The sequence below is a fragment of the Seriola lalandi genome, unplaced genomic scaffold (assembly GCF_002814215.2).
Source record: "Seriola lalandi dorsalis isolate HSWRI2012SDOR001 ecotype SW California unplaced genomic scaffold, Sedor1 jcf7180002054977, whole genome shotgun sequence".
Taxonomy (NCBI): Eukaryota; Metazoa; Chordata; class Actinopteri; order Carangiformes; family Carangidae; genus Seriola; species Seriola lalandi.
This window is the reverse complement of record NW_019525527.1, coordinates 228,047-238,646: the sequence shown is the minus strand read 5'-3', so window position 1 is coordinate 238,646 and position 10,600 is coordinate 228,047. Positions and strand designations below refer to the sequence as shown.

At 45.5% G+C, this 10,600-nt stretch overlaps 3 protein-coding genes across 4 annotated transcripts in view; 2 read left to right on the top strand and 1 right to left on the bottom strand.

Moving 5' to 3' along the window:
- Positions 1–5,265, top strand: part of fbxo3 (F-box protein 3) — a 9,260-nt gene extending 3,995 nt beyond the window's left edge. The window contains exons 4-13 of the mRNA XM_023396399.2: positions 459–472; positions 578–678; positions 768–972; positions 1,271–1,316; positions 1,991–2,075; positions 2,206–2,328; positions 2,406–2,521; positions 2,612–2,719; positions 2,856–2,938; positions 3,416–5,265. Of these exons, the coding sequence (XP_023252167.1) occupies positions 459–472; positions 578–678; positions 768–972; positions 1,271–1,316; positions 1,991–2,075; positions 2,206–2,328; positions 2,406–2,521; positions 2,612–2,719; positions 2,856–2,938; positions 3,416–3,562 (1,028 nt within the window). The 3' untranslated portion in view covers positions 3,563–5,265. The remainder of the gene's footprint in view (positions 1–458; positions 473–577; positions 679–767; positions 973–1,270; positions 1,317–1,990; positions 2,076–2,205; positions 2,329–2,405; positions 2,522–2,611; positions 2,720–2,855; positions 2,939–3,415) is intronic.
- Positions 5,266–5,340: 75 nt separating this feature from the next.
- Positions 5,341–8,718, bottom strand: LOC111646890 (uncharacterized). The gene is made up of 3 exons (XM_023396459.2): positions 8,570–8,718; positions 6,984–7,810; positions 5,341–6,658 (listed from the first exon to the last, which is right to left on the bottom strand). The coding sequence occupies exons 2-3, from the start codon at positions 7,798–7,800 to the stop codon at positions 6,234–6,236; spliced, it is 1,242 nt and encodes a 413-aa protein (XP_023252227.2). The 5' UTR covers positions 7,801–7,810; positions 8,570–8,718; the 3' UTR covers positions 5,341–6,233.
- Positions 7,617–10,600, top strand: part of nhsl1a (NHS-like 1a) — a 23,898-nt gene continuing 20,914 nt past the window's right edge. The window contains exons 1-2 of one of the 2 annotated variants that reach the window (XM_087171164.1): positions 7,617–7,746; positions 9,258–9,376. In XM_087171164.1, the coding sequence (XP_087027290.1) occupies positions 9,277–9,376 (100 nt within the window). In that variant the 5' untranslated portion in view covers positions 7,617–7,746; positions 9,258–9,276. Of the gene's footprint in view, positions 7,747–9,257; positions 9,377–10,227; positions 10,345–10,600 lie in introns of those variants that run through there. The other variant, XM_087171166.1, reaches the window with a different exon arrangement.

The window sequence follows — 10,600 nt, the reverse complement described above, 5'->3', positions numbered from 1 at the left end:
CCAAACATCAGTCTGACTTCAACAGTCAGACTGATAGTGAGGTGATGTAATAAACTAATAAAGGAGCAAAAACAAACGTGTTGCGTATATGTTTATCAGGTGTAACTGTTCATTTTACCAACAGATGAAAACAAAAGCATGTTCTCTGAAAGAAGCTAAACATCTGATGACATTTTTCTGTTTCTATTTCAGATTTATTTTGTTAAATGGAGAAAAATATTGACATAATTTTTATTTTATTTATAAAGAATCTTTTTAAATAACAGTTTTTATCTAATGAAGACAGTCAGTTGTTTCAGCAGTAAATCTCTTTGGTGTGAGGAATTTTCTTTCATTCAAACTTCATTCACACATTTCTTTTTTTTTCCTTGATGAAAAACCTCTCGTTGATCGCAGTTCCTTTCGTATGAATAAAGATCTTCCTCCATAACGTTGTTCTTTGTTTGCTTCCTCCTCAGAGGGCGCCACAGAGGTGGAGCTTAACGACATCGAGGCTCAGATTGGCTGCAGACTTCCAGACGACTACCGCTGCTCGTACCGCATCCACAACGGACAGAAGCTGGTCATCGCCACAGAGGTGGAGCTTAACGACATCGAGGCTCAGATTGGCTGCAGACTTCCAGACGACTACCGCTGCTCGTACCGCATCCACAACGGACAGAAGCTGGTCATCCCAGGGTCGGTGTCTGTCCCGCAGAGTCTCCCTGAGGCCCATGGTCTCCCTGTCTAACCTCCGTCTGTCTGTCTGTCTGTCTGTCTGTCCTCAGGCTGATGGGCAGCATGTCCCTGTCCAACCACTACCGGTCGGAGGTGCTGCTGGACGTGGAGACGGCGGCCGGAGGTTTCCAGCAGAGGAAGGGGATGAGACGCTGCCTCCCGCTCACCTTCTGCTTCCACACCGGACTCAGCCAGTACATGGCTCTGGAGCCCGCGGAGGGACGCAGGATGTTCGAGAGCTTCTACCCCTGCCCCGTCCGTAACCTTCCTGTCTGCCTGTCCTTTCAAAATAAGTCACTTTACAGACAGGAAAAAGCTTCAAAACTTTGGACTGAAACATGAAACTAACTAAACAAACTAACAGAGGTTTCTGTGGAATCAGTCATGGCCACGTTATAGCGCTTCAGGTTACACTGTGGTGACCTTTGACCTTGGATTTCTCACCTAAAATCGACTCTTTTTTCATGATCAAGACCAACATCAGGATGTTTGTGTGTCCATGCGCTGAAGTCTGTCCTGTTGACTCAAACAAAGACGTCTTTTTGTCTTTCAGGATCAGACGGCTCAGGATCCTTCAGCCATCGACATGTTCATCACAGGTCGGTTCATTCACCTCCTCTGCTTCAGGTGAAAGGGACAGGTGTATGTGCAGGTGTTCTGAACACAACAGGAAGTTAGTTTTTGTAGTTTGGCCGTCAGCTGTTGGGAGAAGGTTAAAGTGCTTTAAACCACTTAATGTCTGATAGCTGCAATTTGTGTCAGAAGTTACACTCAGATCTGAACACACAGACATTTTTAGATTCAGTATGACTTCCTGTTCCCGGGGATCTGATGTCCCTTCAGAATAAAGCTCCAGAAATCCACGTAGAAACCAGAGAAAAAAGAGGCTGCAGAACTTCATTGAGAATCCTCCTGTTTCCTTCAGTGTCACAGTGATCCAGTGACGGTTGACTACATGTAATGTTCTGACTGTTAACGTCCCCCAAAGCATCATGGTCACTGTAGTTCAGTGTCCCATCATCAGGTCAACATTTAAAATACTTTGGTTTCTTTCAGTTTGTATAAAAACCTTTCCGTCATTTTTCATAAATCTGTAAATACAAGACTGAAAAGTTTGAATAACAACAGAAATGACAGTTTCATTGATATTTGCTGTGTGTTGAAAAGCTGTTAACGACATTCAAGTCTCATAGTGGAACAAAAACTTTACACTTGATTTAAAAGACACGTGTGACAAACGTCTTTAACTGTGGCCACGTTCGTCTGCGTTCAGGTTCCTGTTTCCTGGAGTGGTTCACCACTTACGTCCACAACGTCGTCACAGGAGAATATCCAATCATCAGAGACCAGATCTTCAGGTAACACACACACATTAAAGCCTCATTTAAATCTATTGGTGACACCACAGGCAGATTCAGATGTGTGTGTGTGTGTGTGTGTGTGTGTGTGTGTGTGTGTGTGTGTGTGTGTGTGTCCTTGTGTTTGCAGGTATGTGCATGATAAAGGTTGCGTGGCGACCACCGACGACATCACCGTCTCTGTTTCTACCTCCTTCCTGCCAGAACTTTCCTCCGTCCATCCTCCGCACTTCTTCTTCACCTACCGCATCAGGTACCCGTCTGTCTCCGCAGTGCAAACGGCACGTTAGGTGGTTCTTCTTCTGTGTTTTAATTAAGTCGCTCTCTCAGAATAGAGATGTCGAGCGGCGCCTCGCCTGAAGCTGCCTGTCAGCTCGACAGCCGCTACTGGAAAATCACCACCTCCGACGGCAACGTGGAGGAAGTTCAGGGACCCGGCGTGGTCGGTACGCTGCTCCCATCACACGACCACCCGCGCAGCTCGACTGTGATTGGCTGAGATGAGCCGCTGAATTCATGTCTGTGTATCTGTGCAGGAGAGTTTCCGGTCATGACACCCGGAAAGGTCCACGAGTACTCCAGCTGCACCACCTTCTCCACCCCGTCTGAGTACATGGAGGGGCACTACACCTTCCACAGGCTCGGTAACAGCTGCTCGCTCTTTATGATCCATATGAGTCTTTATCATGTTCATGGAGGCTTGTCTCATGGAGACGTGAGAAGTTCAACGACAGTAAAATATGTCTCAGTGAAAACAGCAGATGTTTGTTTCTCTTGTAGCCAATAAAGAAGAAGTTTTCCACGTGGCCATCCCCCGTTTCCACATGGTCTGCCCCCCCTTCAGAGAGCCAGTGGTCCGAACGGTAAAAGCAGCAATTATTCTCCTACATTCAGAACTTAAGATTTGAAATTGATGTGTTTTGATTTAACAGCTGAAGTTTGTTCCGTCTGTTTTGTCGTCTCGTTCGGTTTCAGGACCAAACAAACTTTTCTGTTGTGAAAAAATGAAACGGTGGTGGGGTCTGAGCTTCACAGACCTTCCTGACAGCTGACTCCTGCTCCTGCATTTATTTGTTTGTAAATTTTGTTTCCTAAATGAATCATTGAAAAAGTGAAGGTCCCTAAATAATCAAACTTTTAGCAGACTTGAACGTTGGGCTCCATTTTGCTGGAGGAGAAAAATACAGTAGTTCCTGTAAAACAGCTGGAGAACGGCCCGTGTTTAGTTTTAGCAGAACAGTTGTAAGATTCCTACATGATGAAACCTTCAGATGAGTGAAGCTGCAGCTCTTAGACTGACCCTCTACCTTCTCCTTCCCGGTGGTGTCTAATACCTGCAGCAGAAAGCATCGACCAGTTTCACGCCTCGCCTCGACGACCACGACGACGACGGCGAGTACTGCGACGGAGATGGAGACGACTTCGGCGACCTGAGAGGAATCAACATGGCCGCGCTGGAGGGAGCGTGGTGCCCCCGACACATCTGACCCCTGACCCCCTCCCCCCACACACACACACACACACACACACTACAGTGTTAATGGACTGTCAGTTATTCAGATCTGATTGATGACACTATAACCCCCTGGATGACCTGAATGGCTGACAGACAGCAGGGGATTCTGGGACAGAGCCATACAAGGGACAGGATCACGTCGACTTCCAGCTGTCAGTCAAGACGAATGAAACAAAAAATGCGAATGAGTTGCAGTTTTTTTTAGTTTTCTTCTTCTTCTCGTGTTTAAACTTTTCTCATGATGATATGAAAGTGTCGGATAAGCTCGGACAAGAAGGGGCGGGGCGGCGACGTCACCGCCGCCTCCTCCGCTTAAAGTGTTACCGCTGTTCTTCGTGATGACGAGGACGAGCTGCAACTCCCAGTTTAGAGGTAGAAGAATCAGATTTGTGCCGACTGACGCACCAATCAGGAGCGAGCTGGAGATTTGTTGTTGGTTCCTCCGTCAGAAGATTTGAGGTTCTATATAATAATCATAGAGGTCTTTTCCACTGCAGGAACCTAACACAGGTTCTTGTACGTTACGTTTCATATTAAAGGGGAAACTCAGTTAGTGGCTGTAGCTTTATATTTCCTGCACAGTGGGACTGATCACTTCTTCACGTTTAGGAACAAATGTGCAACAAGATTCATCAGTTTATCATCGGACACGACAAAGAAAAGCACTGATGATTCATTTTCTGTTGATCCACTAATGGTTTCAGTTCAGGTCATATAACGGCGTCTCTTTACGCCTGGCGGGCTGTTGACGAGCGCCTCACCTGGGCCGCGGCGGCAGGTGAGGCCTCGGGTGAGTTGTGGCTCTTCTGTCCGTCTCCGTTTGTATCGATGAGCTGCGTTTACTGACCAGTAGGTGAAGCTGCAGCGCCCTCTGCAGGAACACAGGGCAAACTACCTGAGACACTACAGCTGGTTAGTGAAGCTTGGCGAACACTGACAACAGATCACACACACACTGATTATCAGTTACAGATATTATTAGACATATAAGCTAGTTTTCTTTTTTCTCACGCAGCGTCACATGAAAGGTGACAGCTGCTCTGCTGATTGGTAGAGAGTGAGGACACAGGCGTGAGACGGACGACAGATGAAGATGATGGTTTTATCCACTGAGACAGGGACGAAATGTCCAGCTTCACTTTTCAAGAAACTATAATCTCTCTCCAGCGTCAGTCCACAGTCAGACCGACTCATCCATGAAGGTTATTGTGGCCGTGGATTCTACATGATCTTCACCTTCTGTGTGTTTTTTGAGTAAGAAAATCATTTAATCCGTTATTTAATTAAGCCGATGCCTGGCTGCAGCTCGTGCAGGTGGATGCAGGTGCGGTGGTAAAGTGGCGGTTGCTGCCTCCATGTTACTTTAAGTTCCTGCAGTGGAAGAAAAGGCTAAAAGTTGGTTTTTGAATCATGTGTCCTCGTTGCTTCAGAGCTTTTTTTTTTCTTTTCTGAGTGACAGACATAGTGTGAATATCAGGAACAAACTTTGATCAGGAGAAGAAGAGGTGATGTCTCGTGCTCAGTGCTTCACGTTGTTTCCTTAAACTTGAGTTTATCACATAAAGTATTTTTTCTTTTGGAAGCGGCTCCCCTCGTCAGGACGAGCCGTCACTCTGATGTGGTTGCTGGGTTTGTTTTTCTATGTTTTGGCTAAATAAATAAGAAATACTCGTGGCTGCAGACTGACTGTGTCCTGTCGTCACCATCACGGGATCAGGTAAACACACACACACACACACACACAGTAGATCCTGAGCTTTCAACCACACCCACAGTCTTCATCAGTGGATCAGTTGTCTTCAGTGTGTAACATTATTTATTTATATTTCATAGTGAAGAAATATTCTGATCTTTTACTAAAGTACAACAAACTAAAAAAAACAGTTTAATTAAAAGTACAGAAGAATAATCAAGAGCTGTTTTCAACTACTTTATACACTGGGGCTGCAACTAACATTTAGTTTTTATTATTGATTATTATGCTGATTATCTTCAGGATCAATCGATTTAATCATTTGGTCAATTGAAGAAATGGTGAAAAAACAAACATCAAACATCTTCAGTTCAAACCCTTCGAGTCGTGAACCAGCAGAAGTTTGGAAGTAAATTTCCTTCATTGGAATTTATAAAGGTTCAGAGAAAATACAAAAGATGCATCAACTAAAACTGTTTCCATGACAACAGCAGCAGCTTCATCAACAACACGTTTAATAATCCGAGCTGTAAAAAAAAAAAAAACTTTATTCATTATTTAAAGGAGCAGAATCAAACGTTTCTGTGGTGGAACTGAAACAGTCACTAACGGGTTTACATGAGCGTCACCGGGTCACAGTACATGTGAACAGGTGGAGGTGTGTGTGTGTGTGTGTGTGTGTGTGTGTGTGGTCGTACGGACTAACGAGCTGCGTTCAGGACGATCTCTGTTTGACTCGTCAGTTTGTTGATATCTGAGAGATTCATTCATGTTGTTGTTGTTTTCTCAAAACATGATGGAAAACACGGAGAACTGACTGTTTTTAAATGACATGGATTTTTCAGGAAATGAAAAATACTGTTGGTATTAATTTTCCCGTCGTATCTTTCACACATTTTGTCAAAGCTGGCGTCTTCCAGCCCTGAGTTCCTCCTTCCTCCCTCTCCACTTATTCTTCATCCTCGTCTTCTTCCTCCTCCTCTTCTATCACCCTCCCTGTTCTCCGTCGTTTCCTCCCCGCTCTTGTCTCCTTCCTCTCCTCTCCCTCCTCCTCCTCCTCGTTCTCCTCCCCCTCCTCATCCTCCCCTCCTCCTCCTCCGCCTCCTCCTCCTCCTCCACCTCCTCCTACTGCTGCTGCCCCCCCTCCTCCTCCGCCCTCCTCCTCCCGGGCGTTGCAGCGGCTGCAGTGCCTCCTGAACCCTCCCAGGTAGTGGGACCTGAAGCAGCAGAAGGGGCAGGCGTAGCGTCCGGGCCGGTGAGACGCTCTGACGTGCTGCTGCAGGCGGCTGGGCAGGAAGAAGGAACGCTTGCAGTCCTTGCAGCTGTACGGACGCTCCACGTCGTGGCTGCGCACCACGTGACTGATGGCGAAACCTGCAAGAACACACACAGGTACAGGTTCATCCACAGCTGACACACAGGGAGGAGGCAGGAAACAGGCTTCTATGTTTACAAAGAGATTTGTCTTAAAACTGTTTCAGGACTGAATGTGGCGACAGACTTAGAGAAACCGTCTGAGCTCCAGTCACATCAGAGGTTCCCTGGAGGGTTTTCTACCTCTTGTAGCTCTATGGAGCTTCTCTTCTATGAGCGGCTTCCTGTTTTATTTGTCATGCATGAGCACTGGCTCCAGGCGAGGACTCAAAGGTCCCGCCTCCGGCAGAGTGTTGACGTGTTTGACAGGAAACGTTACAGGTACCTTTGAGTTTGGTCTTCCAGCCACAGATGAGGCAGACGAAGCGGTTGGAGATGAAGCGCACCACCTTGGCCGTTGCCTCCATCTCCTCCTTCAGCAGGTCTCCGCTCAGCCCGGCCACTTCCTCCTCCTCCGCCGCCCCGCTGCTCTGCGTCTGTTTGGGCGGAGCGGCGTCCCGTCTGACGGCCTGGGAGGCGTACGCTTTGGGGATGTCGTGCTTCCTCACCACGTGGTTGACGCCCAGAGCTTTCAGCTTGTTCTTCCAGCCACAGATGAGGCAGCGGTAACCGGCGCCGTCGAACATCAGAACGCTTTCGTCTCCTTCAATGTTCGTCTCCTTCGCCTCCGGCCTCTGGGGGGCGCCGTCCTCTTCATTTCCCTCCCCTTCCTCCTCCTCCTCAGCCTCACTGCTCCTCTTTCTTTTCAGAGCATCCTTCCCTCCCTCCTTCTCCTCCTCCTCACCTTCCTCTCCCGCCTTCTCCTTCTCTCCCCCATCACTCCCATCATCTCCTCCCTCTCCCCCTCCTCCCCCCTCCCTCTCGTCCATGCAGTGTTTGGAGATGATGTGCTTGTACAGCTTGGTGAAGTCCCGGCTGGTGTAGAAACAGTCGGAGCAGTGGAACAGCCGGGCGGTGCCCTGGTACATCAGGATGTTGCCTAGGCGACCCACCACCACGCCGTCCAGGCAGGCGGGGTGGGAGGCCGCCATGTGGGACAGCTGGTGGGCGTGGCTCTTGGAGAAATGGCCACAGTGGGGGCACTGCAGGTGAGCAGCGACGCCACCGCCCACTTCACCTCGAGTTTGAATGATGACAGACATCACTGCTTTTCTATAAGATGGAGAGAAGAAAACCGTCAGGAAACACAGTCAGTGATGTAAAAACTTTAGATTAATGAGACATTTTCAAGGAAAAATTTATTAAATAATTAATAATTGATTATTTAAATTATATTATTATATTAAATAAATATTTTAATTTAAATCTTAGTTTGATTTTCAGTCAAAAATGACAAAGCAAAGTGACAAAATAAGAAATTTGACATTTTTCACTATTTTCTAACTTTTTTAACTGACAGCTGATTAATTAATTAAAAGTGATGCCATCCCTGATTTTCCTTCATGTTAGTTTATAGAAAGTATAATGGAACCATGGAATACATCATATATGAACATCTAAAATAAAAAAGGAGACTGATTTTCTTACTATTTTCTGATATTTGAAAAACTAAATGATTAATTGAAAAGTCCTTAATGAGAGATCGATCATTAGTAGCTGAACATGAACATATTAACTATATCTTATCTTTAGCCCCGCCCAGCTGACTCTCTCCATCACCAGACTTCTTTTAATTTACCGCAGTTTTCCCAAACACGTGAAAGCAGAGGAAACACCTGGGCTCGTGCAGAACTGACACCTATCTGCGAAGTGAAGTCGCTGCTTCACACGTCATTCCGGGTTCGTCCCGGGATTGTGACCGTTTTATATTAACGGTAAACGTTTTTTTGGACTCAATGCGCTAACGGAGCGCAGCTAACATGCTAACTCTCCCGCTTCAAACCGCGTCTTAAACCGTGTTTCCCCGCCCACCTGCCTCTGCCGCCGGCTGCGTTTATCTGCGCCGAAGCTCCACAGCCGGAACCGATAAGAAACGAACCCGGGAGAAATAATTGAACCGTTTTAAATGTTTCGGTGTGAACCGGATCCACCGAGCAGCTGCAGCGAGCTGAGACGCTGCGGTCAGCTTCCGTGTTTACCTCCGGCACAGCCAATCAGCTCGCTTCAGCCGCCTGACGGCCGACCAATCACAATTGCCCATGAAACCAAGCTCCTTCTTATTAATTCATCGTTAAATTAATCATAATTAAAATTAATAATTAAAGTAGATGATCCGATATTATGAATAGGTTCCAGCCCTGTCGATAAAGTTTATTTTATTTTGACACACATTCAAAACACCCACAGTAATCCACAAGACTTTAAAGCTGCTTTTTTTGTCATTGGTGGGAATTTTTAATTTTTATTTATTTATGTATATTTCGGCTTCCGAAGGAGGACATGATGGAAAATGTCCCGGACCCACTGGACACAACGCGTCCATGAAATCTATTTATATTCTATTATATAACAACATGACGCAGATTTAAACACAGACGGAATATTCTCATAGATGATGTATCTGCTGAGTAACTGGGTTATCCTGTGTGTGTGTGTGTGTGTGTGTGTGTGTGTGTGTGTGTGTGTGTGTGTGTGTGTGTGTGTGTGTGTGTGTATCCAGGGCAGACTAAAGGTGATTAATGAAGCTATTTCTGTCCGGAGAAGCAAATAATACCTGCAGAGGAGGGAAGAGAAGACTACATCTCCCATCACCACTTCAGTATGACATCTTTCAGACAGGTGTGTTTGTGTGTTTGTGTGTGTGTGAGTTGTGTGTGTGTGTGTGTGTGTGTGTGTCCGTGGGAAGGAGAGAGGGAGACCTTTAAACCACCAGGCAGCCATCTAATTGGCTGCTGGGGGAGATGTTTGTGAGGTCTGTTGCTGAGCAACGGTTGTTCTCAGAGGTGCACATTTAATGCAGCCGCGATAATAAACAATAAATTACATTTATTACTGTAACGAAACACAGTCACAGGAAAGTAAAGTCAGGTTGTTATAATAAAACATCACAATTTATTTGTTGGTTTTATTTTGTATTTTTCATCGTCTGAAAATTAAATGTTGTGTTCAGTAAAAAATACAAAATTTCAAATTGTACTTAAAGATGGTGATAATTATATTCTACTGCTGCGATGCATAGTTTCCTTATGTTAACCTGTGACAGTGCATCATAATTAAATTTTGTTTTATTTATGTGAATCTGCAAAGTAAAAGAAGTTATAAATTAATATAATGCAGTAAAAAAAATATAATATTTCACTCAGGAGTGTGAAGTAGAAGAAAATGAAAATACAAGTGTCTCAGACTTGTACTCAAATACAGTACTTTACTTTATTTATAACATGTAACTGTAAATTAAGAAAGTAATTTGCAGCCTTATAAATAATTGGGCTTTTGTTTTGAAAAGCAGAAACAGAACTGGATCAAAACTTTATCATCAGGTTGAAGGTCAGCTGTTACAGTTACAGTCTGCCAAAAGAGAGAGAAGGAGGAGGTGATGGGGGAGTGAAAGTTAGGGTAGAGCGAGGGTTGGTTTGAGTGAGGAGAGAGAGAGGGAGGGGGCTTTTATTGTGGAGGGAGGGGAGACACTGAGAGGGAGAGAGGAATCTGTGTTTGAACTTGTGTTTTCCTTCAGTCTTTGTTAGCCAAGATTCACGTCCACACACACGCACCTCGGGCGAGCGAGGACGACATGCTCTGCTTAAAAGGTGAGAGAGAGAGAGAGGGAGGGAGGTAGAGAGAGGTAGAGTGTTTATGGAGAACTTTAAAGAAGTTCAGGAAAATGCTGCAGATAAGAGTGTGTGTGTGTGTGTGTGTGTGTGTGTGTGTGTTTGTGTGTGTGTGTGTGTACTCAGATGTAGGTCATTTTGTCCGCTAGCTGTCAGGAATCTGTTAACACACACACACTGTTATCTCCATAACCTTTTCTTTTTGTGTGTGTGTTGAAAGTCTGTTTTTTTTTTT

Coding starts and splice junctions, on each gene's coding strand:
- LOC111646890 (XM_023396459.2), bottom strand. CDS start 7,800: ATGTCTGTCATCATTCAAACTCGAGGTGAAGTGGGCGGTGGCGTCGCT. Junction 6,659..6,983: donor CTGGAAGACCAAACTCAAAG/GTACCTGTAACG, acceptor GTGTTCTTGCAG/GTTTCGCCATCAGTCACGTG.